A 27,817-nucleotide genomic window follows, 5' to 3' on the forward strand; every position below is an offset into this window, starting at 1 on the left:
CCATATGACCCAATAATTCCCCTACTGGGAATATACCCAGAGGAACTCAAGTCATTCTACAAAAAAGATACCTGTACATGTATGTTTATTGCAGCACTATCTACAATCGTAAAAACATGGAACCAACCACATTGCCTATCGAAACTGGACTGGATAAAAAAATATGGTACATATACACAATGGAATATTACACAGTCATAAAGAAGGATAAAATGATGGACTCTGCAGCACTTGGACAGATTTAGAGTCTATAATACTGAGTGATCTATCACAGAAACAATGAACTGAGTACCACATGTTCTCACTCATAAAGGGACCCTGAACATTTACCATAATACTATAAAAACAGAATTGGCAGTAACCGGATACTGCCAGGTTGCGGGGGGTGGGGGGGATGGTGTATAACATCAGTAAGTGTACTGATCTCAAACCAGGCAAAGTGGGGACCAAAGGGAGACCCAAACTTTGCCTATATGATGTCCACTTGCATACCTAATCCTGAATTCTACCCTGTGTCTTTAACATAAAATATAAAATAAATAAATAAAACAACTGGTTGGCATCAGGATTGTTAATACATGTGAAAACACTAGTCAAGTGCCTTGGATAAAGGAGGGTTATACACTTTTAGAAGTTATTTTCCAGCTGGCCATGGTGTCTCATGCCTGCAATCCCAGCATTTGGGGAGGCAGAAGAGAGAGGATTGTCTGAGCCCAGGGGTTCAAGAGCAGCCTGGGCAACTTGAAGAGACCTTGTCTGTACAATAAATCAAAAAATTAGCTGGGAGTGGTGGCACACACCTGTAGTTTCAGTTACTTTGAAGGCTGAGGCTGAAGGATCACCTGAGCCCAGCAGGTCAAGGCTGCAGTGGCTGTGAGTGTGCCCCTGAACTCCAGCCTGGGTGACACAATGAGACTCTTAAAAAAGAAGAAGAAGAGGAGGAGGAGGAGGAGGGAGAAGAGGAGGAGGAGGAGAAGAAGAAATTTTCCTATAAACTGGAATTTGGCAGAATGAAAACAGAAAACTATAAGCCACATAATCTTTTTTTTTTTTTAAATACAGGATCCCCCTCTGCCACCCAGGCTAAAGTACAGTGGTGTGATCATAGCTCATTGCAGCCTCATATTCCTGGACTCACGTGATCCTCCCACCTCAACCTCCCAAGTAGCTAGGACCACTGGGCATTACCATGCCTGGCTAATTTTTAAAATTTTTGTGTGAGACAAAGGTCTCACTACATTGCTCTGGCAGCTCTCAAACTTCTGGCCTCAAGCAATTCTCTTGCCTAGGCCTCCCAAAGTGCTGAGATTACAGGGACGGGCCACCACGCCCAGCCCCAAATAATCTTTAAGGTAACAAATTTGCAATGTTTGCACTTTTATTAAACCTGAACTTTCTGCATCTCTGTAGTTTTACATTTAGTCCTAGCTAAGAGAATCCTTTCTAAATTTACCCATTGCTCTTAGACAATAGAGGTTTTCATATCAGATGTGATGAGAGGCCAAGAAGCTGGAAGGCTTCATTTGGAAGGCTGGACATCCACAAGACTATAAATTGTGTCACAGCTGGGCTCGGTGGCTCAGCCTGTAATCCCGCGCCTTTGGGAGGCTGAGGTGAGTGGATTGCCTGAGCCTGCGGGTTCGAGACCCGCCTGGGCAGCGAGACCTCATCTCTACAATAAGTCAAAAAATCAGCCGGGCGTGGTAGCGCATGCCTGTAATTCCGGCTACTTGGAAGGCTGAGGTGGAAGGATCGCCGGAGCCCAGCAAGTCGAGGCTGCGGTGGCCGGGAGCGGCCACTGCACTCCAGTCTGGGCGACAGAGTGAGACTCCAACTCAAAAAAATAAAAAAATAAAAAATAAAAAAATAAATAAATTGTGTCACTTGAGATATTAGCCTCTATGTCTGATTTATACCTATTTTATAAAACCTGTTATTCTGTTTTGCAACTTGTAACCCTAGCATTGTCTTTGTGTGGTCATAATTGTATATGGTACTTTCTTTTAGATATCTCACCTTCAAAAAGTTTAATGTTATCTCTTGGGAATGTAATTATTATTCTCAAAACAATATTTGTCAATGCTATTATAAAGAACTTTTATATATAAAAAGTCTCAAACCCCTTTGTTAGATAGAGGCACCTCAAGACTCCTTGGGGCCCCACTGAATAGTAAATAACTCGGTGATTACAACAGATTCATTGTCTAAAGCATTGTGACTAAGATTTGGCTTAATCTTAGGAGCCACATCCTTATAATCAGGACTTGATTGCCTCAGGCTCTTTTCTACGTAGAAAATCATCAGAAGCATGTAATCAAGTTCTCAATGACAACGATTCTGTTTTAGGTGACAGCAACTATGTGATATGTTGCTAGATCACAGTTGTACACATGGAATATACAGGGATAGGCACAAAGAATGTACTTTCAAGGGTCATTGTTCATGGAAAGGATTGGGAGTGTGTGAACTATATCTGGTGTACTTTTTATAAATTATTTTGTTCCTCAACAAAACACCTAAATGAAAGTGTCATCATGAATTTTACCCCACATTTTTATAATAAATAAATAAATTTTTAAAATGTTAAAAAAAATTTTTTAAAAGTGTCAATTCACCATTAACAGGCTTAACAGTTACTTTCGTGACATAGACAATTACAGTCATGCTGGAAGTATTTTCCAATGTATTCATTTGCAAAGGAAAGGTTCCCTGGATTTATTCAGTAAATATTTATTCTATAATCCAGACTTGTTCAATCCAACGCTAGCCACATGTGTTCACAGGGCAGCCCTGCCATATTGCCTGATTTCCTAAGTAGTCAGCTGGATTTAGACTGTCTTCATAAACATTCTTCTCCTTCTTGAAATTTGACTTTTTTGGGGTTACATTTCTTACTTCTCTGAAGTTTCCCTTTTAAAATAGAGGAAGTGAAAATTACAATAATTTTAAAAGCAATCAATTTTGCTGTCACACTCATTTTTTCTGCTAGCAAAATATAATACTGAAAAATTACTTAGAAGTCAGCATTGCCTATGATAGCATGTTTTAGAATAAGAATGTTAATCATTGCATTTCCCAAACCCTTAGAATTATAAGAAAACTCATAAGTATTTAAGATTCTCTATAATCTTGGCCTAATCCAACTTTTTGGATTAAAAAATTCCTCAAATTTATTTGTCCTTTTGCACATTAAGGTCTTTGTTCCTACTCTTTTTTAGATGTTTAAAGTTTTGCTTTCCCCACCAATAGTTAAATGTTAAAATCCTTCCCATACTTTAAGGTCATATTGAAATACTATATTTTCCCTTAAGTTTTTAAAATGTCTCCAGTTAGAAGTGACATACTTTTTATTTTCAGGTATTTATATTTATCCTAGGGTAAAATTAATTTTCAATATGTATTGGTAGTAGCAGTAATAAACATGAGGAATAGTTGGCTTATTTATTCACAATATCACATATTTTGTGTGACTTAAGTCCTGGATACCAGTACTAATTCTGCCACTCTTCAACTGTGTGTCCTTGGGGAAGTCATTTTACATGTTCATTTCAAGTATAGTTATTTGTAGATAATTTCTATTCATCTTTATTTACTATCATAGATCCTTGAAGACAGGGCTTTTATTGAATATAAAATGGCCTCCAAGAGGTCTAAATCTTATCTTGTACCGAATAGCAATGCAATGATCATTTTTTCAAACAATGAGTAGCTCATTGGGTAAACTCATTGGGTAAAGAGAAGTGAAGGAAATAACTGGCTACCTGGTATCTTACCCTGAATTTCCCTTTCTAGGAGTCATATCTGCCTGTCTCTTACTTTTTAAAAAACAATTTTTCCTCCAGGATGATTATAATAATATTAAAGAGATTGCACCAATGTTAGCTTATTTCTAGTCATGCATGTGAATATTCTAGCAACTCCCAGAGAAACACCAGTGGAGTGATTCTTCCAGCTATATGGATTAAACATGCTGTGGGCCAGGTGTGGTGGTTCAAGCCTGTAATCTCAGCACTTTGGGAGGCCCAGGTGAGAGGACTGCCTGAGCCCCCGGGTTCGAGATCAGCCTAGGCAACTTGGCGAGACTTCATCTCTACGATGGATCAAAAAATTAGCTGGTTGCGATAGCACGTGCCTGTAGTTCCGGCTACTTGGAAGGCTGAGGCAGAAGGATTGCCGGAGCAGGTCGAGGCTGCAGTGGCCGTGAGCATACCACTGCACTCCAGTCTGGGCGACTCAAACTCAAAAGACAAACAAAAAACCAAAACATGCTGTGGCTATCAGATCCTGTTCTCCACATGGTCAAGAACAGTGGTGACTGGATTCTATTTTTATTCTATTCAAACTACCAGTCATAATAAGCTTTGGAGAATCTTTTTCTGACAAAGAAATAAAAAGAAGCAACTGAGCGGATCGGGGAGAAACAAGACTTTCAAACACTGTTAGAGTATTAGAGAGCAATCTGCTAATATCGACCAAAATCTAACACCTGTAACTGACACAGCAATTTAACTTCTAGGAACCATTCTAAAGAAATTTGGACATAAGAAATCAAAGGAATATGAACTAGGATGTCTGTTGTTGCACTATCCGAAATAGCAAAGAAATGAAACAACATAGATGAACAAAGATGAACACTTAAATAAATTATGGTACACCCAACACATGGGATACAATATATTTGTTAAATAAGATCTGTATGTACTTATGTTAAAAAAATCATGATAGGTTACATTAAAAAAGACAAACTGTAGACAATACATGTAATATGATCTCATTTTTCTAAAACAAACAATAAGATCAAGTAAGTATATTTATATCTGTGCTTACATATAAACATGCCTATATAAAAAACTTTTTCACATGGAAAACATTTGGAAAGATATGCACCAAACTTAAAAGTGGTTACTTCTCTGGACCCTGGGACATGGGTACTGATTTACAGTCTTTACTCAATCTGTTTCCTTATTTCTAAAAATCCAATAATATTAGTGCCACTCAATAGGATTGTTGTGAGAATGAAACAAATTTAATACATGTGAAGTAATTATAAAAGTACTAACTCAGCTGAGCGTGGTGGCTCACACCTGTTATCCCAGCACTTTGGGAGGCTAAGGTGGAGGGATCACCTGAGCACAGGAGGTAGAGGCTGCAGTGAGCTCTGATCATCACTGCACTCCAGCCTAGGTGAGAGTGAGACCCTGACTTTAAAAAAAAACAAACAAACACAAAAAAACTAACTTGTAGAGAGTTCTAAATATATTTTAATTAAAAAATTCTTTTTAAAAACACATATGCTTCTTTTCAATTAAAAAAAAAGAAAACTAGGACGATGCATAAGTGGATTCAAACAGTGTGAATTTCAATCTTCTTCCTGAAAATGAAGGTTATGGAACAATCTCAAATCTCTTTTTAACGAAACAGTTGGGGAAAGACGGAAGGTAAAGGGGATAAATCGCGCCCCCTGCTGGTTGGTTGATGCCTAGCCGGAAATTTGACGAAGCAAAAAGGAAATGGGTTCACTTTGGTCCTGATTTGCATCCCATTCAGAGAACTGTTGTAGCTATGGCATCCTAAGCTCTTCCCCATCCATTGCCTTAACATCACTTACCCTCAGACTAATATTGCTGACGTCGTTGTGGCATCAGTAACCCAACAACAGTACTGGTTAAACATGTCTTTTCTGTTTCCTATGCTGGATTTGTCTCTGCCAGGTCACCTCCACGTACAAACACAGCCCTATCCTTCAACCCTTAGGTGGGCCATCACCTTTTTAATGCAACCTTTTCTCATTCTCACAGGTAAGCATTGTACTCAAATAAAGTTAGATACATTTTTTGAGCTCCTGTATGTATGTGTTGATACATTAATATATTGCATAAGTATACATTTTTTCAATCAGCCAGTTTCAGGGATGTGCAATCTATGTAATCACACGGGACATCATGCTTAGTTTAATCCTCTGCTGTTATTCTCTTGAAATTCTTGAACACTATTTAACAAGGGGACCTGTATTTCACTTGCTCCCAAGCTCACAAAATACAGAGCTGGTTCTGTTTTTAAATGAATCCCACAACTTTACATTGTATATAATTATTATTTCTCTCTTATAGATGAGGAAACCAAGGCTTTGAGTGATTAAGAGACTTTTTTTTTGAGGTCCCACAGGTAGTATATTGTCGGTCCAGCTTGTTAGAATGTCTCACCTCCATTGGGGTCATCTGGAGGGTTTTTGAAAAGAGCAGGTTCATAGACCACATTCCAAAACCTACTAACTTGTAATTTTTAGATGCATAGTCTTGGAATGTGTACCTTTAATAACTCTTCCACTGGTAAGAGAACATATTCAATTCATCTCTCATCTCAGAGTCAAGCATAAGCCTTCACTCATATAAGTCAATTAATAAACATTATGCTGATTAAATGAATATCATTCAGTTACAGATAGGCCAAGTATTGTTGCAACAGAATAGCACCAGTGTTTTTCAATTCACCAAGTGCTTGGAGTTTTAAATGCTGAAGGCTTTATCAGCAACTATAGTTGAGACATTCCTGCCCTGCACTTGCTCCCCACTGAATGTTCCCATTGAATCTTGGGCTCTAAAACCTTGAAGACACTGCAGCCCCTAAGACTGGAGAAGAACTCTTCTGGCCAGAGACTTAGAATCACAAATACATAATGGTGTCAAAGTGTCAATCTCATAGTATTTGGAATTTGAGTATTGAAATCAGAATTTAACAAACTAAATACTATGCAGAGTTTGAGGAAATGAAGATGCAAGACTCCACACATCTAAAATGTTCATGATCAGATAGAAGGCAATATAGTAATTTAAAAATACAGTAGAAAATTTTTTGACATAGGAAAAATATTGATAGCTTATATCGAAAAAATTGTGAGGGGGGACCCCCCAAAATGGAATTTATTTGTTTAAAATTGCCTATTTATTCTTACATGTTTAAACTTCAGGCACCTTCAAAGTACTCTCTGTTTGATGCAATACACATTCAAAGGCATTTTTTCCATGACTCAAAACAGTTTTGAACTTGTTAATTTTGATGCCTTTTAGTGCTTCTACTATTTTTTGTGTACTTTTTCTGCATTAGCAAAACATTTCCCTTTGGGAACTTTTTTCATTCAGGGAAACAAAACAAAAAAAGTCACTCAGGATAAGATCAGGTGAATAGGGAGAGAGGGACGCAGGGGTCATTCTATTTTTGGTCAAAAACTGCTGAACATTCAGGGCAATATGGGCAGGTGTATTTTGGGGGGAGAACCAGTCACCTGTTTGCCACAATTTGGAATGTTTATTCTGTAAATCATGATACAACTTTCTCAAAACTTCCAAATAAAAACTTTGGTTGGTCATTTGATCCAGAGCAACAAATTCTGAGTGTACTACAAGGGGTCCTCCCTCCAAAAGAAAATTCCAGTTTTCTTGGGCAGGTCCTCATTAGTAGATTCAAAACTGTTGACAGAGATTCTAATTGTTTAAAAGTATATAGAAAAGTAATATATAAATATGTCAAATGATGGTGAGGTTAAGGGTGATTTACTTATATCTATAATTTTCTCTAATTTACAGTGGGTTTTTTATTAGAAATAACTATAAAAATTTTAAAAAGAAAAAAGAAATAACTGTAAAACCCATTATCTTATTTGTAAATTCTCTCCTCTCTTAACTTATAAGTCCCAGAAATCATTGCCTGCTTTCTCTCACTTATTATAAATCAAGATACTAAATTCTCCCAAATGTATGTAACCACTGTCCCCTACTTTCTATCTCTATTGTTGATAATTCCAGTCTAAACTTTTAAAATAGCTTTCTCTATGGTTTCTCTGAGTCCCATCTCTTCAATGCACCTTTTATAATACCAACTGAATCATTTTCCTAAAACATACATCAGATCAATCCCCTCACTTTGTGAAACAATATGTGTAAAAAAAAAAAAAAAAAAAGTAAAAACAAAAACCAGCACATTTGAAATGCTGTTTACAGTGACCTGACATCACACCTTAGGTTCTCTGCTTACTAGCTACAAGAACTTTGGCACCTTATTATTAATTATGCCCAGGAGATAAACATAATAGCAAAATTAGCCAGGCGAGGTAGCACATACTTGTGGTTCCAGCTACTTGGAAGGCAGAGGCAGAAGGATCTTCTGAGCCCAGCAGGTCGAGGCTGCAGTGGCTGTGAGCATGCCACTGCACTCCAGCCTGGGCAACAGAGTGAGACTCCTACTCAAATAATAATAATAATAATAATAATAATAGCAGCTGATGATTATTGAACAAATACTGTGCACATAATAATCCTAAGAACAGGTACTCTCTCATAAGCCAGAAGAGAAACTAATGCTTAGAGGTTAAACTACTTTTGGCCACACAATCCAAGGAAGTGTTCAATCACTCCATCATCTGGCCACCCAGAGGGAAAATACTCCTCAGCCTCCAGGGTGGTGACCACTCAGTGAGGGGTATGGTCTGCAGCACACGAAGAGTATGCAAATGGTAGAGTCCTTCCTGGATACCTTTCTTTATTGACTGTTACTTGGAGACTTAGAGTCAAAGCCCTTACTATCACCAACCTCTTCACTTTTTTCCCAGTCCATGTTCTTCCTGCTCTTATCTGGGCTCCAGCAACATCTGAGATGACTTGCCATCTTCAAACACAAAATCTTTTCATGCTTTACTTATCCCTTCAGTCTACACCCATTTTTAAAACTGGTTCTAATTCTACTTTTTCTGCAAAGTCTTATAAAGTCTTATTCACTGTTCTAATTTTCTATGCTCCTTTCATGGAATCGTCAAGCCTCTTGCTTAATTCTGGCTTATTTTTTTCCCCACTTGTGAACACATCTGCTTGTTTCATGAGAATATAAGCTCTTAGTGAATCACAGTTATGTTACTTATTTTTTGACTATCTGGTGATAGGGTAATCAACTCAACTGGTTTACCGAGGACTTTCCTGGTTTTAACACTGAAAGTTCTGCGTCCTGAGTAACCTGTTGGGGAAACTAAGGTATACAGCACCCTAAGGTACAGCACAGTTCAAAGCTCGTAGATGATTTACAGTACATTTTTGAGGTGGTCAAAAACTTTGATAAGCCTCTATAAATGAATCCTTTTTTGTCTCACTCTGTCACCCAGGATGGAGTGTAGTGGCATGCTCACCGCCACCCCAGTGTTGATCCCCTGGGCTCAGGAGATCTTTCTGCCTCAGTCTTCCAAGTAGCCAGAAATACAGGTGCGTGCTACCGCGCCTGGCTAATTTTTTATTTATTGTAGAGCCGAGGTCTCGTCAAGTTGCCTGGGCTGATCTCGAACCTGCGGACTCAGACAATCCATTCGCCTCGGCTTTCCAAAGTGCTGGGATTATAGGCTGAGCCACCAAGTCTGGATATTTTTTTATATAATAAGTGGATATTTTTTTTTTTTTGAGTTGGAGTCTCACTCTGTCGCCCAGACTGGAGTGCAGTGGCCGCTCCCGACCACCGCAGCCTCGACCTGCTGGGCTCCGGCAATCCTTCCTCCTCAGCCTTCTGAGTAGCCGGAATTACAGGCGTGCGCTATCTCGCCTGGCCAATTTTTTGATTTATTGTAGAGATGAGGTCTCGCCTGCCCAGGCGGGTCTCGAACCCGCGGGCTCAGGCAATCCACTCTCCTCGGCCTCCCAAAGGCGCGGGATTACAGGCTGAGCCACCGAGCCCGGCTAAGTGGATATTTTAAAGAGTTTTTCAGTGTGAGTTCCTTAACCTCAGAATCTCAGGAATCTGAGAATTAGAACCTAAACCTGAGATTACTCATTACTGTGTAGGTACTGAAGATTATATTTCCTTGGTCATCTTATATTCAGAAATTTTATAGCCCCTTAGGTAGAGACTTGAGAGATTAGTTTTAAGAGATGGCTGATTTCCAAAGAGATGAGAGGTTGAGCTGCTAAAAAGAGTTGAGTAAGAAGGAAGAAAAATAAAACAACCCAGGTTTATATTCAGCAGTCTCATCATTGAAATGCCACTGGATTCATTCTTTTGTTTCACACAACTATGTATAATTATAGTATACAAAACCTTCAGATCTTCCTGCTATTAAGTATTTAAAAATATCCATTCCAGGTTTTCAAAACAAGTTTCACATATACAGTAATTATATCCTGTAAAATGCGCAATGCTTAAGACTGTATTTATTATGCCAACTTAAATTTAGACTGTCTCTATTAAGATTGATTTAATCATGTCTATAATGTTGCCATGGACATTTCCTAATAGGACTGGAAGTAATTCTATTTTATGGAGTTCCATGGATGCTAGAGAGACTCTTGGCTTTGGAAGATACACTGAAAGAGAAATAAGAAAATTGATTTCAGAGCTGTAGGACACCATTCCACCATTTGTATGCCCTTTCTTTTTGAAAAATGTCTTAATTTCTGCAAAGAGCAGCTGGATGTCACCAGGGCTGGCAAATCACACAACGTGGTAGCACAAATCATGAATTCAGAATGCCCAGGCTTTGGTGCAGTTGAGCTCTCTGGTCTCTGCCAGGGAGATAATGCTGTGTAGGTAACTTCCAAGAGAAACTCATGAAAGTATTTGTGAATGTGACTTCCAAGTAACAAGGCTGAGGCATTTTTAATCAGAGGTGCCTCCAAAATATATCTGGGTCCCACTCCAAGGTCAGTGATCAGAATCTCCTACAACAGGGGAATGTGCATGTTTTTTAGAGACCCACAGATATTTCTGATTTGCTTGCCTTGTCACAAACTGCCAGGGCAGTGCAAGATTATTAGCTTTCTAGGCTGATGGACATGGAATAGAATCACTTTCAAGTCTCTTACTGTTGTGATTTTGGAAAAGTCATTAATTCATTGAGGCTATATTTCTCTAATTAAAAAATGGAGATAAAAACACCTGCTTTGAAGTGTTCTTGTGTAGAGATATAAGTAAAACATCTAGATCAGAGTAAATATTTTCAGGGGTCTGATAAGCAACCTAAATATATGAATGTTGGAGACTGTGACTAATTGCAGACAACAACAGAAACAAATTTTTTTTTAAAGAGACAGGGCCTCATTATATCACCCAGGCTGAACTCAAACTCCTAGGCCCGACTGATCCTCCCGCCTCAGCCTCCTGGGTTACAGGGACTACAAGCACACACCACAGCACTTGACTGTAAAATGTATTTTTTAAAAGTTATTATTAAAACAATGAGCTGGCCTCACAAAATGTTCCTGGAGGTGTGACATCTAGTTTTTATTTCTAACATACTGGTCAATAAAAAAGTCAGTTTTCAAGTGCTATATAAAAGATAAAATGCTGAGTTCTCTGGAAGTATTTTTATAGCTCTGTGTAAGGTGCTACTAAATACAGGATTATATACTGTTTCAACAAATATTCTATACCCATTAGGTACTAGTGAGATACCAAGGAACTAATTCAAAGAGCGCATATTCGACAGGAGAGTAGATAAATTAGGGTTGTCCTTTAGGAACAATACTAACACTACCAAAGTGACTTTTCCTTTTCCAGCTTTGTCTTAATGTTCTAACCAGGACTTTGTGACTATCTGTATTATTGTATACAACTGTAAATTGTTTAAACACTGCTAACAACTAGAAATATTTGGAATTATATACATATATAAATAATATAAAAATTATATATATATATTTAAAATGGTATATTTTAACAGTGTAGTTTGCTGTGAAATAAGGATGCTTACTTGATTAACGTTAAGGCTCCTTCTAGGTCTAAGATTATATGATTAGGAAAATCAGTGGGATGGTCATATAAGAGGAAAAATTGATCAAATGACTCACAGTTGTTCTTAGAACTAGAGTATTTTCCAGTGTATTTGGGGAAAATTGCTTTATGTGAGATCTGTTTTCCAACCCCAAAGTACAAAACCTGGCATCTTTCTGACTCAGTTGTCACTGGGCTGCCCTCTGCCATTGTCATGGTCAAATTTTCTAAATTCAGCTAAAATCTGAACAAAATAATCTTGTGAAGCCATCCGCTAACATATATTTCAAATTGTGATGCCTCTACTTGTTAGATCTGTGATTCAGGCAGGTTTTTGCACTTAAGTTTTAGTTTCCTCATTCTCAGAATGGTCATGATAAGACTTACCAGGAGGTTAAATGAGTTAATGTTTGTAAAGCACTCCCCAGAGCCCCTGGCATATTCTAATATTCTGTAAATGTTGTCTAGTATTTTTATGATTATCTCTCCTTCCACATACCTAAGACCATTTTGTAATTCTGCTCAGGGATCTTGATGTCTCCACAAGTATCCATGCCAGGCATGTTTGCAGGAGGCGTCACTGATTACAAAGCCTCCTTCAGGGCAGCCCTTGAAGATTAGGTGCAAACTTGGATCTGACTCAGCCCAAAGCCCAAGCAGGTTCCACTTCATTACAACCATTATGGGGAGGAAGGGAGGTTTCTATGAGCAAACCTGGCCTCTTCTTTCATCTCTATTACATTTTAAGTTTCTCTTTAAGTTTTTTATTTTTTAGGAAGGACCCTGCAGAACCCAACAAAACACATACGCACACTTTTGGAAAACACTCTGATGTGATAAAACCCAACCTCCTTACCCCTGCATTGAACACTTTCCATAACCTGGCTACAGTTTGCTTCTCCAGTCTCCCTTCCCTTCCCCGTTTCCCCGCTTACCATTTGGCACACCTCTTCCAGCACAAAATTATCTGTTTCTCATGCAAAATTACCTGATCACCTTCCCCACTGCATGATTCAACCTCAGATGCTGAGCCTCCTCCCACACTGCCAAATTCTGCCCAATTTCCAGGCTCAACAACAATGTCAACCCGTCCGGACAGGCTTTCCAGAATCCCTGGGCTGAGTCAGATCCCAGATCTTATCTAATCCTCATCCCTGACTAGCTGTATATTTGTGAATTCTTAGAAATGTCAGCTCTGTGTCTTTCCTGTAAATAGAATGGAGAGTATAACCCTCACCCATAGTGCTGACAGGAGGACAGATTACAGCAAACACGGAAATCTACAATGACCACATGACTCGGGTTTATCAACAATGCCTTCTTCCTTGACCTACAACCTTTACTTCTACTTGCTTATGTACAGAAATGGTATGGGAACAACTGGAGAGCTATTTGTGAAGAATAACAAGCCAGCTGTCTAGTCCCACAGCAAAATAAATATAAGATGGATCAAAGCTTTAAATGTAAAAAAAGAAACAACACTTACAACAACAAATGAATTGATTAAAAGACAAGTGAATTTATTTATGAGTTTGGAATAGAGTAGATCTTTCTAAGAGGGGTACAATAAAATGCCCAGAAGCCAACAAATGAAAACACTGATGATTATAGCCAATTAAAAATATCCAATATTTCTGCAGCAAAAATTCAAATGCAAAAATATTAAAATTATGTTATATTTAAAAAGTAAGTTTACAACATATTTTATGAAGGGCTAACTTTCCTAATTTACAAACAGCACTTACATATTATCAAAAAATGCTAAAAACTCTAGCAGTATATAGGTAATTTGGTTACATAGTAAATACAAGTGAAAACATATATGAAATGATTGATTTTACTCATAAAGGAATATAAATTAAAGCAAGTAGATGCCATTTTAAAAAACCTATTTGACTGGCAAAAATGAAAAAGATACTTTCCAATGCTGGTAATAATATAAGGACGCAGGCCCTTTTTTTTTTTTTTTGAGTTGGAGTCTCACTCTGTCGCCCAGACTGGAGTGCAGTGGCTACTCCCGGCCACCGCAGCCTCGACTTGCTGGGCTCTGGCGATACTTCCGCCTCAGCCTTCCAAGTAGCTGGAACTACAGGCGCGCGCTACCACGCCCGGCTAATTTTTTTGATTTATTGTAGAGATGAGGTCTTGCCAAGTTGCCCAGGCGGGTCTCAAACCCGGGGGCTCAGGCAATCCATTCACCTCAGCCTCCCAAAGGCACAGGAATACAGGCTGAGCCACCGAGCCCGACTCGGATGAAGGCCCTTTTATAGACAGTTTTTAGGCTGCAAATTGATGCTATCTTTGTTGAGAATAACAAATATTAAAACAATTAAAAATGCATATTCCTTTGACTCATCACTTCAATGCTAAAAATCGTGCTCAAAAATAAGTTCAAGACCTGTATAGAAGTAAGCTACTTACAAAATTTCTCATAGTGAGAAAAAATAAAAATAATTTAGTTATTTGTCAATAGATGACTGGTAAATAGAATCATGACATATAAAAATATTTAATCTACACAGTTATTTAAAAAGAATGATGTAGGGGTACCTGCATAATGAGCATTTGTATACTTAACCCTGAATTGCACCCCACATCTATAAGATAAAACAACTTAAAGTAAATAAAAATGAAAAGAATGATATTCACAGAAATATTTCTAAGACATGATCAATGGGGAAAAAAGTACAGAAGGAATATGATTCTATTTATATAAATCTGAACTGTGTGGGTAGGAAAATGTATATCAGTAGACATAAGTCTAAGTATTTTTCAGAAAAAAACTCATAAGATACAGATAAGTAGTTATTTTCAGGAGAGGAACTGGGTGGAGGAGACATGCTGAATAGAGCAAAATTTTTATTTTATGCTTTTGAAATTTTTGGAATTATAATCATGTCCCTTAAATTTTTTTAAAAAATATTCATTAAGTAAACTTGATCCCCAAATGGCATGATGTGATATGAAATTCCAAAGAGAAGGGCCTTCCTTTATTCTGGTCTAGTCCCCTATCAATTATAGAAAGTTGACATCAGCTTTCCTCTGTGCTCAAAGGCTGGAAATTGAGTTCTGCTTCCATGGAGTATTTTCTGGTGGTAATATTTAGATTACAAGAAATATCTACTACAGTGTGAGAAATATTGCTGACTGGTTTAGTATTTTCCTCTCAAATTAATGTCATGTGTGGTGCTCAGAATTCATCTATCTTGTTTCAACTCAGTAGATATATCTGGATACTTTTAGTTCTATTCTCTTGTTCACTGGACTCAAGGACAGTGCCACTGTTCTTTGTAGAATGGAAGAATGGATGATAGAGAAATGGAAAGACAGAAGGAGGAACAGAAGCATAGTGAAAGTATCTTTCTGATTAGATAAGATGATTCTTTTTGTTCCCTGCTCCTTGTGGCAGCGCCATTATTTTATGTGTTGCCAACACGTTCACACAGGCTAAAACTGCCCTTTCCTCCCCTGCCACCTACTTTAGCCTTTCTTTGATTTTCTTGGAACTTGCCTCTAAAAATCCCAGGTCATCTCCGAAAGTCTTGCTTTCACACATTCCAGTACCTAGTTTCTTTTATTCATATACCATTTCTCGAATTTCCTATTTCTAGTGCTGAACACAGTGTTTAACAGGAAGTCCAATTCTTTTGTTCCCTTTTGACTTATTTTTTGCTTATGCAGCCCAGCATTTCCTTCATTGCTGGCTTCTTTCCACAAATATATTGAGTGCCTGGGTGCAGGCACCAGCCTGGAGCTTGGACCTCACCTTCATAGCTTTGTACCTGACACCTAAATCTTATCAACATAACACATAGCTCATCTATTGTGGGCCTTTGCTTCCGTCTGTCAGCCAGGAGACCTGGAGAGGCACAAAGCTATTTCACATGACTCATTTGTGCACTGAATAAAATTTGTTAACTGGTGTAATAAAAGTGCTATTTTCTATTATGTGGGAGTTTAAGCATTTTTTAGAATGAGAAGGTAACACATTGCAAAACTGGAATCACTGGTGGTGGATAAAAATAAAACATATCTAACTTTAACATGGGCTGCTTATGCTGTTACAAGGGGACTCAGGTGAGGGAGATAGTACCTAAAGAACAATTGCTGATATTTCAACCCCACCCCCACAAGAGATCTAGTAAATCACATATTTACCTTCAGCATTAATACCTTAAGCATCAGCACAACACTTTTCTTTTCTTTTCTTTTTGAGTCAGAGTCTCACTCTGTCACCCAGGCTGGAGTGCAGTGCCACGCTCATGGCCACCGCAGCCTCAACCTGCTGGACTCAGGCAATCCTTCCACCTCAGCCTTCCAAGTAGCTGGAACCACAAGCGTGTGCCACCATGCCCGGCTGATTTTTTTATTTATTGTAGAGACGAGGTCTCACCGTGTTGCTCAGATGGGTCTCGAACCCCTGAGCTCAGGTAATCCTCTCACCTCCGCCTCCCAAAATGCATATTATTATTATTTTTTAAATGAAAACTGAAAATGCTGCTTTATGTGAAGGCCACCACCACCTACATAGTCAATTATAAACCAAGAAAATATATATTTGATGTGCAAATGGCTTTATGAGCTTATCAGTTGCTAAAATTGGAATGTATTCAACTTATAAGAAATAAAATAATGTCTTAAGCTTCACTTTGTCCTAATACCCCAACTGAAACACTTAGAGGTCATTTGCACAAGCACACTGGGGCTTCACAAGGCTTTCTGTCATCACTTACGTTATATAGGTGAAAAATGTGCTGAGGGGCTCCAAGGAATGATTCCGGAAATAGTCAAATTCTCTGCATAGCTTTTTCCTCATCTCGGTGTCAATTTTGGAAACAGTAAGAGGATTTGTTTGATTAGCCAGGAAGTTACCATAATCAGTGGTCTGGAGATGAATCTTCAGATCTGAAATTAAACGAAGCCCCAAATTAGGTTAAATTTTGAGCATACACAAATAGCTTTTTCAACATTAATTAAGTTTATAAAACTTAAATGGGGCATGCATACTTATCATCTCATTAGACTATAACATAAGTTCTTTATAAGATTTAGACCACAATGTAGATCGCTAAACCAATGACAAATTCATTGTGAGTATGGATATTCCAGTACAACACAAAACGTTTCAATTACCTAAGAAAGCTGGCGATTTTTAGCAGAGTTAAAAAAAAAAAAGCTAACAAATATCTAGATGACAAATAGGTAAACCTGAGACAGTTTTAGAAATCTGGAGATGGTTGCTTGGGATACTTTTGAGAAAGATACCAAGGCTCCATCCCAACTTGATGGAAAGAGAAATGTATTCAAGTGATAGCTACCCTGGCATTGGGGCAAGGAATGGGCATCCATCACTGTTCAGTTTCACTGTCCTCTTACACAGATGAGGAAATTGAGGCTCAGTGGGGCTAAATGGTGGAGTTAAATAATGGTCAAGCTTGGGCTAGGTGAAGAGTCTCCTTTCTCTTAAAATCCAACATCATTGGCCGGTCTCGGTGGCTCAACCTGTAATCCCAGCGTTTTGGGAGGCCCAGGCGAGTGGATTGCCTGAGTCCACGGGTTCGAGATCCGCCTGGGTAACTTAGCGAGACCTTGTCTCTACAATAAATAAAAAAATTTAGCCGGGCGTGGTAGCACGTGCCTATAATTCTGGCTACTTGGAAGGTTGAGGCGGAAGGATCTCCGGAGCTCAGCAGGGCAAGGCTGGGGTGGCCGGGAGCGGCCACTGCACTTCAGTCTGGGCAACAGAGTGAAACTCCAACTTTAAAAAAAAAAAAAAATCCAACATCATTTCTACCAGGCAATGCCATGCATCCTCCAAACATCAATGGTTTTGGTTGCCAGACAACTAGATTGAATTAAATTACAGCTTTACTGGTTGTCACTTCCTCATGAACAAACCATGTGTTTTCTAGCACCCATACTTTTATTAATGCTGACCCCACCCCCACTCTGTAGAATTTCTCCCCCCGCCACTTTTTAGATTTTCTCATTGTAATATATCTTTCAAGGTCTGGTTATAACATTAAAATAATAATTACCAGTGACTGAGTGGTTATTATGTACCAGACATTGTACTAAACGTGTATTATGTGATTCAATATTCATGGCAATCCTATGAGGTAGGGATGCAGATAAAAACACTGAAGCTCAGAGAGGTTAGTATCTTGCTCAAATAAATAAATTGTGATTCAAAGCCAGGCTTATCTGACTTATAAGTTACTTAAAACCTTATTTTATTGCCAAACAATTTAATCAAATTATCACTTGCTCTGTAAAGACTCAATTCTCTCATGCAGAATTATTTAATCTCATTCATCTGAATTTCAAAGTTAGGTAATAGCATAACACCTAGTACAAAATATTATATAGTCTTAAGTATGTTAACCCAAAAGTCAGTTCATCTGTGACTCCACGTGCAGTACCCTACATGTGTGATCAAATATTTGAATCTCTAAAATGTCTTTGGCACCATTTGACACACAAATGGAGTCCATAGAGCATCCTGGAGCATATTGGGTCTTTCATTCAGACATTTATTATCTATTATATGCTGCACACTACAGAAAGGCCAGAGATAGACCAGATATATTACATTTCTCATTCTCAAGGAAACTCACAGTCTGGTAAAGGAGGAGGCAGCTGCAAACAGATGATTCAAACAATGTGCTAAATTCAGTCATAGAGATAAGATCCAGCCAGGCACGGTGGCATGCCTGCAATCCCAGCACTTTGGGAGGCAGAGGCGAGAGGACAGCCTAAGCTCAGGAGTTCAAGACCAGCCTGAGCAACATGGCAAGACGTCATCTCTACAACAAATCAAAAAATTAGCTGAACGTGGTGGCGCATGCCTGCGGTTCCAACTACTTGGAAGACTGAGGTGGAAGGATCACCTGAGCCTAGCAGGTCAAGGCTGCGGTGGCTGTGAGCATGTCACTGCACTCTAAATGGCAATAGAGTGAGACTCTGACCCAAAAAAACCCTATAAAAATCAAAATAAGATGCTTCATTTATGGAAATATTGAAAATGAGACCCAGATCCACAAGGATGTGAGCAAGAAGCCTAAGAAGTTTCTTGAAGGAGATTAAGCCAAAGATGAGCCTTAAAGTGCTTTGTAAGAGTCAACAAAAAGGAAGAGTAGAGAAATACATTCCATGAATTAGTATGGGTATAGACTGTACAAGAAGCTCAATGTAATTCAGTGTTCCTGAAGCATTAAGTGGGAGAGAAGGAGATTAAAAATAGGACTATCATATGATCCAGCAATCTCACTATTGGGCATCTATCCAAAGGAAATGAAATCAATATTGATTCAATATTATTCACCATAGGCAAGATGTAGAATCAACCTAAGCGTGCATCAACATCAACAGATGAATGGACAAAGAAAATGTGGTATGGATACACCATGGAATACTATTCTGCCCTTAAAAAGAATGAAATCCTATCATTTATGACTACACAGATGAACCTGGAGGATATAATGTTAAGTGAAACAAGCCAGACACAAAAAGACAAACATCACATGACCTCACTTAAATGTGGAGTCTAAAAATGTTGAACTCATATTGGGAAGGGTGCTAGAGAGGGATTGGGGAGATGTTGGTCAAAGGATGCAAAATTTGGGTAAGATAGAAGGAATAAGTTCAAGAGATTTATTGTACAATCTGGTGACTATAATAAATAGCAATGCACTGTATTTTGAAAATCTTGGAGTAGATTTTGTGATCTCACCACAAAAAATAAGTATGTAGGCCAAGTGCGGTGGCTCACACCCGTAGTCCCAGCACTTAGGGAGGCCGAGGCAAGAGAACTGCTTGAGCCTAGGAGTTCAAGACCTGCCTGGCCAACATAGTGAGACCTTGACTCTGCAAAAAATCAAAAAAGAATTATCCTAGCATGGTGATAAATGCCTGTAGTCCCAGCTACTCAGGAAGTTGAGTTGGAAGGATTGCCAGAGCACAAGTGGTTGAGGCTATAGTGAGCCATGATTGTGCCACTGCACTCTAGCCTGAAAATAATGTGGTAGTTTTTTTCTGGATCTTGAAGTTTTGCTGATTTGTTTCTGAATCCCGAAGTTCTACTTTGTGTTATACATAGAACATTTTAGCCTGTGTGTTGTCATCTGAAGTCAATAATTGTAACCTCTGTATTGTACCCTCCAATTAAAAGGACAACTCTTGATGAAGAGTCCTACTTCCTTTTTCTAAATTTTCCCATAAAATTCCTCCAGATTGTAGCAGAATCTGAAACATGCCCAACTTTGTTGAGGTGCCTTCCAGGGTAGGTCTTTATTTGGCTTCCAGTAAGTCTTTACCAAATTATTTCTGCCTCAACAGTCTTAATTTTGGTCAACCCACAATGTATGCATATTTTAAAACATCACGTTGTATATAATAAACATATACCAATTTTATTTGTCATTTTTTAAAGAAGTGATAGAAAAAGAGAGGTAAGAATCGAAGCCAAAGAAATAGATAGGGCTGTCCCAAGGAGGGTTTGGTATGACACGTTTATCCTGAGCATAACAGGGAGTCACGGTGGGCTATGAATTGATTGTTCTGGTGGCTGAGGGACAGTGTATCTGCAAATAGGCACAATGTGGCTTGTGAGAGGCTAAGGTTCAGTGTACAGGCATTCTTCCTCAGTGTCTGGAGTCGATTTTTATCAGAAATGTTCTTTCTCTGACTGCTGAATTTATTTGCTCAATTACCTAATTAATTAACTTAAAACAATTATACTTTATTGCCATGCCTTGTTTGGCTTTTATTTTGGCAGTTCAGATTTTTATACAACTTGACAGTTTGCATTCTCAGCCCCAAGGAATATTTGCCAACAGAAGTGACACAAATGGTATTTCGTTCAAAACTATGATATTTGTGGCATATGTTTCTTTTAAACTCAACAACTTTCAAACCTTTCAGCTGCCAGGGAGATCCTGAAATTAAATGTCTCAAGTGTTTCATACTGTGGGATTCTTACAAGACTGTAGTCAGTGAAGAAGCAGATGGACGAGAAGGACCCCTGTTCCCTGGCACCAAAATGTTCCAAGGGACATTTGCTTTCAGATTCTAAGAAAATCTTAAGACCTGAAATTTTTGCTGAGAGGATAGACTGCCACTAATAGCAGCAGTGCTCATAGTTTTATAGTTTTCAAAATGGGTTCACTTAATTTTTTTTTTCTGATTTCCCTAAATGCTTGTCTAAGTTGATATGCGAGTAATAGGACTTCATGGTGAAATGCATTAGGAATAAACAAGCTTTTGTACTGTAGGAGTTAAAGGTCTTTAATACGTTAATTTAAGTGGTTTCTTTAACGTGACTATAGTACAGAATCTCCCAAGCCACTAAAAAACAATGGGCCATCCAGAGCATACTTGGGAATATTACACTACTTTTTTTATCCAGAGAGGTAGTGTGGCAAGTGATTTTGTTTTCTTTTTTATTAAAATGAAGAAATGGAGTGTTTTTCAAACTGTGGGATCACTACCAATAAATCAATTGTATAGGTTCCTCCACAGCAACAGAATAAAATAAATGTATTATACTATTTTAACAACTATTAGAGTATATCACAGAGCAGTGTAAATGTGTGTTCGCATGTGTATACACAGTCATAATGTAAAAATATGTGTTCTGATTGGATGCAGTAGTTCATGCCTATAATTCTAGCACTTTGGGAAGCCGAGGTGGGAGGACTACTTGAACCGAATCTGTCTGAGCCCAGTCTAAGCAACATAGCAAGAACTCGTTTCTACAAAAAAAAAAAAAAAAAAAAAAATTTAGGCCACGGCTCAGTGGCTCAGCCTGTAATTCCAGCACTTTGGGAGGCTGAGGTGAATGGATTGCCTGAGCCCATGTGTTTGAGACCAGCCCAGACAACTTGGTGAGACCTTGTCTCTACAATAAATAAAAAATTAGTTGGGGGTGGAAACATGCGCCTGTAGTTCTGGCTACTTGGAAGGCTGAGGCAGAAGGATCACTGGAGCCCAGCAGGTCAATGCTGGGGTGACTGTGAGCATGCCACTGCACTATATATACCCTTAGCAACAGAGTAAGACCCAACTCAAAAATTAAAAGGTGTCTTCTTTGGGCTGCAGGATGCTGGGTGAGGGGAATTATCTGAGATCATTTGGCTAGTGAATGAGTCAGAAGAGAGAACTGAGACTTCATGGTTATCTTCTCTTTATTAATTTGTTAGCAGATCATTGTTAGAAAATTCTTTTCTTTGCACCTTCCTGTTTGGCCTCTCTAAAAATGAATATCAAATTTTTTCAAATTCTAGGTAGGTTATGCCAAGGAAGAGCCTTTGGATGCCGTCCAGGGTGCTATGAACACAGTTCCCCTTCCTTTCCCCACACTGCTGGGGCTAAACTTAGGGCAGTAACTTGACTTTTCTGAACTCAATTTCCTCATCTACAAAATGGAGAGAGCCTGTGCTTTCAGGTTGTTGTGGGGATGAAACAAGATGATGCAGATAGGTGCAGAGCCAGTATAGAGAAGCCACTATAAAATATTATCTTTTTCTCTTCACTTATAACCACGTACCTCTAAAATACATCGATTCAGTTGGCTAAGGGCTTTAGCTTTTATTCTCTAAACCAGAATTTTCCCAGCCAACAATCTGCCATCAGATCTTATAATTACTCCAACTTTTAATAAATATATCAGCATCTATATAATCAGACACATCTTTCTCCAGTTTTACTAATTCACTCTTCTTTTTATGGTATTGAAATTTCAAAATCCTGTTTGGTGCATTATTGACAGTTTGCATTCTCAGCACCAAGGAATATTTGTCGACAGAAGTGACACAAATGGTATTTCGTTCAAAACTATGACATTTGTGACATATGCTTCTTTTAAGCTCAACAAATTTCAAACCTTTCAGCTGCCAGGAAGATCCTGAAATTAAATATCTCAAGTGTTTCATACTGTGGGTCTCTTACAAGACTATAGTCAGTCTTGTAACCCAAATCCCCTGCATTTCTTCTCTGTACTCCCCTCTTTAGAAAGACCATCTGAACTTCGATTACCACAGCAATCTTTGACTTTCCCAGGCAAATTTCTCCTCAAGTGCTCCATGCCTAGGAAAGTTTCATCTTTCCTAGGTATTGTCATGATCCTACCAGTAGCTTGGAGTCACTGAAAAGGTTTAGGTAAATTGAAAACAACTTTCATAAGATTGATAAAGTGTTTTACCACTGACAGAATGGTTCTAATATATATAATCTTTTAATTTTAACAATAGTCCTCATTTCATAGATGAAGAAACTGAGGCTCAGAGAAGTAAGTTCTTCCTGTTTTCCATGCTGGCAAGCCTGGAGTCTTATCTCCAGGTATTCTAGTATTACAGCTAGACTGGCTAACTCCTCACTCATATGCCTTTATAGTTACCCTTCTATAAGTCATTGGTTTTCTCTGATTGCCTAGAATGTCTGGACATCTCAACTCTTCTCCTCCCCAAACCCCACCTCATTGACCTTTTCTCAACCTATTATTCAAGATTTGGTTCACTTTCAAGTGTATCTGCTATCTATAGGTTTGAACTATTATTATATTTTTATTTCTTTTTACTTACTTATGACTTCTCTCAACTAGATAATGTTCAGGTTGTGAATAGTGTCTTATTCTTTTACTATTCTTCACAGTATCTAATACGGTTTTTGCCACCTAGATGACCCTCAGTTGTTAGATTTAATTTGTGATTAACCTTGGACCAATATACCAGTGGTCACTCTGCACTTTATTATGCAGTATGTTACCAGAGTTGAAACTACTCATTTTGATTCTTATTTATCAGAACGAATATTTTCAAAACAGGTGCTCTTTGAAGGAAAATAGAATCAGCTAAACAGTCATATACCAAATGCCATTAACTAAGACCATGAAACAGGAAAAACATTTCAGAAATTCCAAAGTCTAGCAGAAGAGGAAAAATGAATTCTTGTTGTGTATACACTGCAGTTCAGGGGCATATCCCAAGAATACTCAAGATATACAGTTTATAAAACATCTGAAGATATTTTTGTTCTTCCTGCTGAACTAGAAAGTAGGCCAGAGAGATAGCATCTACGTGTCAGAAAAGAAAGCACCATGCTAAAGAAATAAGCAGCTTCCTCAACATCCCAGAGCCAGGAAGTAGAAGAGCAGAACTTGAACCCAAACATGCAGACATTTCCAATGTGCATTTTCAGCCTTTTATTATGTGCAATGCATAGTCATAGACTTGGGGAGATCGGAGAGAGAAAAGTTTAAGGTGTAGTTTCTGCCCTTAAGAAGCTTACAATACAGGAGATAGATCCATTTATTCATTTATCAGTTAAACCCTTAATGATGGTAGTCTCTGGAGCTAGAAAGACAAGTGAGACAAATATTCTGCCCTAGAGAGACACATCTATGCAAATGTCACAGATGCTATACAGGATTAGGTCCATTACAAGTTTCCACAGAACATAATATTGAGGTTTGTCGGTTCTACCCCACCAGTAGGAAAGGGTTTACAGAGGAAGCAATTTATTTTTTGAGTCGGAATCTCACTCAGTTGCCGAGGGTGAAGTGCAATGGCATGCTAATGGTCACCACAGACTCAACCTGCTGGGCTCAAGTGATCCTTCTACCTCAGCCTTCCAAGTAACTGGAGCCACAGGTGTATGCCACCATGCCACACTAATTTTTTGATTTATGGTAGAGACGAGTTTTCCCCATGTTGCTCAGACTGGTCTCAAACCCCTGAAATCAGGCAATCCTTTCACCTCCACCTCCCAAAGGGCTGGGATTATAACCATGAGCCACCATGCTTATAATGGAGGTGGGAATGGAGACTTTAAATAGAAGCCAGATAAGGAATGGAATTTGAAAGAGTGGTTTTAGAGAAGAAACGAGTTCTGAGCCTTTTAAAATGAGTGACATTTATCTTGCCTCATGAAAGCCATGATGTGCTTTTAACTAGGAAAGTGACAATATTGGATATGCATTTTCAACACAAGCCAGAAAAAGTAAGTGTTATAATTATAGGTACAAGTAATATGTAAGGCAGTACAGAGAAAGCCTTGTGAAATAAGTCTTCTTCTTATATGTGACTTTCAAATTTAAAACAAGTAAGTTATACATACAAGGAAATGGTGAAAGGCCCCTATGCTTGTCACTCACAAAACTGCCACCCCCTGCCACTCATTCTCAGCCCCAGATAACTATTCTTTGTAGTTTCTTTTGGATTCTTTCACAGTTTTTCTGTATCTAGGCAATAATATAGAAATTAAATTTTTCGAATTTATCTTCCCTTTTGATTAAAGAGTATCAAGTCACACATGGTTCTTCCCATTGATTTTCTGACTTGCTTTTCTGCCATCTTGATGATCTTTTCATAGCCCTTCTCTTAAAGTGCTTCCTCTTGCTTTTTTCTTTTTTTATAGCTATAGAATATTCCATTGGGCAAATGGGTCATAATTTACTTAACCAGTTCCCTGCAGAGGAACATTTGTTTCCATCTTTGCCTATTCCAAACTATGGCACATAAAGAGCTTGCTACAGACATGGTTTCAAATGTGTGCAAGTCTGTCTGTAGGACTTAGAATTCCTGGACCAAGTGAACATGCATTTGGAATTTTGGTAGGTACAGTCAAATTGCCATCCTTAAGAGTCTCTTATTTTTCTTTTCTTGTTTGTCTGTTTTTGGTGTTTGTTGGTTAGTTTTTTGTCTGTTTTTGAGAGGCAGGCCTTGCTCTGTCACCCAGGTTGGAGAGCAATGGCACTATCATAGATCACTGCAGTCACAAACTCGAGGACTTAAACAAACTCGTGGGCTTAAGCAATCTTCCTGCCACCCAGAATGCTGTGCTTAAAACCAACGGGACTGGCTACTTTTCTAATATTTTTATTCTCCAGAGTGGAAGCTCTTTTAGGGCAGGGACTCTATCTTACTCTTTACTTCCTTGATCTTAGTTAGAAAGTGCTAAGTATATGGTGTTGAGTTAATTCCTCCCTGAAGGCACATTTGGAGAAGGACTAAAGCTCAAGTTTCTTGAGAAAGATATAAGTGTCAGTGAGAAAGAATCAGCTTCCGTCATTCCTTTCCACAAAAATTGTTGTGAGGAGGACAAAGTAAAGGCTCAATCAAGAGTGCTATCCCATATACCGAGAGACAGTGGACACTGTCATCATGTTTTACAAAGACTATTTATGACTCAACTTGAAATATTAATTTCAATGGTTAGGGTTAGGATTAGGGTTAGGGTTAGAGTTAGGGTTAGGGTTAGGGTTAGTTGGTGTTTGTTGGTACTTGACACCATCTAGTCTTTTTTGAAGAGAAATATTTTCAGAAGTCTTATCTGTATGAAAAAAAATCTGATACATACAGTAGTGTTAATTTTTTTAAAGCTATCTTATGCTGTTTTAAGGTTATTATTCTGATTCAAAATCACTTTTAAAGACATTAAAGTTTTGTTTTGTTTTTTGTTTTTTTGAGTCAGAGTCTCACTCTGTCATCCAGGCTAGAGTGCGGTGACACACTCACAGCCACCACAGTCTTGACCTGCTGGACTCAGGTGATCCTTCCACCTCAGCCTTCCAAGTAGCTGGAACTACAGGTGTGCCACCACTCCCGGCTAATTTTTGATTTCTTGTAGAGACGAGGTCTCGCCATGTTGACCAGGCTGGTCTCAAACCCTTGGGCTCAGGCCATCCTCTCGCCTCCGCCTCCCAAAGTGCTGGTATTACAGGCATGAGCCACAGCGCCTGGCTTTCATTAAAGTTTTTTTTATCGACACAGCCTCAAAGCAATAATGAGATAGAAACCTAGGGTGGTGAGACAGGAGACTGAACTAGAATCTTGGGCTGAAAGAAAAAAAAAAGACAGGTAGACAATGAGACTTAGATGCCACCTTGGTTGGTTGCCACCCTGTACCTTCCCCAAAAGGCAGAACTTGTGGTCAGACTTGTGATCAGCGCATCCTGGAGAGGGCACTAGAGCATGTTAGGGGATTCCCCAAAATGGCGCATGCTCAAAAATATAAAGTTATGTCCTTTCAATGACCACGAGTTCATTATACCATCATTATAATAAATTTTGCATGTGATCCCGCCCCCCCCCCGCCCCCAGCGGGCTAATCTTAGCGGAATATCAGTAAGTGCATAAGTAGTTACAGTTATGCAAGAACAAAAAATGCCAAGCATAATTGCCAATCATTAACAAAAAAGCAAAATTGGCTGGGCATGGTGGCTCATGCCTATAATCCCAGCACTTTGAGAAGTAGAGGCGAGAGGATTGCCTGAGCCCAGGGGATGGAGACCAGCCTGGACAAGACCTTGTCTCTGCAATATATCAAGAAAAATTAGCCAGGCATGGTGGTGCATACATGTAGTTCCAGTTACTTGGAAGACTGAGGCAGAAGGATCGCCTGAGCCCAGCAGGTCAAGACTGTAGTGACTGTGAGCATGCCACTGCACTTCAGCCTGGGTAACATAGTGAGACTCCAACTAAAAAAAAAAAGAAAATAAAATAAAGAAGCCAAATCACTCCTCCTCCCTATAGAAATAAAAGGTGACAAGTTTTGGAAGTAGGGACTCACTTTCCCTCTTGGGCTCACTCCTTGCTCTTTGGAGCGTGCTTATTATTGTTTAATAAATCATTTTTGCTTTTATAATTGGGGTGATTCATTCAGTTCTTTGTTCGAGACACCAGGAACTTGGACATTTCATTTCGGCAAGTCAGTGGCCCCACAATACCAGTGACAATGGCAATGGGAACGAACTTCCTTCTTTTGTACCTAAGAAAGACTGAGTCACAATGAGTCCCAGTGCTGGGATGAAGTCACAGTCAAGGGCGACCTTGGAACACATGAGTGTTTATACCAGACTCACCCAATTATGCACACAAGCACAATTCTGAATATACTTCTTAAAGCTTTTCTGTACAATCTTATTTTCTCTCTTCTAGATTTACTCTAAGCCTATATGTTCTTTGTAAATTGTTCTTTAAAAAATTATGGATATCAGAACACTTTTCTTTGAAAGACCAGAGAACTTTAAAAGACTGAAAACAAATTTAATTTTTGTCAAGCTAGCTTTCCTTTCCCAGAA

At 38.7% G+C, this 27,817-nt stretch overlaps 1 protein-coding gene across 1 annotated transcript in view; it reads right to left on the reverse strand.

Moving 5' to 3' along the window:
- The window catches only part of ATP6V0D2 (ATPase H+ transporting V0 subunit d2), a 49,997-nt gene that overhangs the window by 19,084 nt on the left and 3,096 nt on the right, over positions 1 to 27,817 (reverse strand). The window contains exon 2 of the mRNA XM_008065212.1: positions 16,473 to 16,644. Within this exon, the coding sequence (XP_008063403.1) occupies positions 16,473 to 16,644 (172 nt within the window). The remainder of the gene's footprint in view (positions 1 to 16,472; positions 16,645 to 27,817) is intronic.

The sequence above is a fragment of the Carlito syrichta genome, unplaced genomic scaffold, assembly GCF_000164805.1.
Source record: "Carlito syrichta isolate Samal-C Ts95f unplaced genomic scaffold, Tarsius_syrichta-2.0.1 Scaffold308192, whole genome shotgun sequence".
NCBI lineage: Eukaryota > Metazoa > Chordata > Mammalia > Primates > Tarsiidae > Carlito > Carlito syrichta.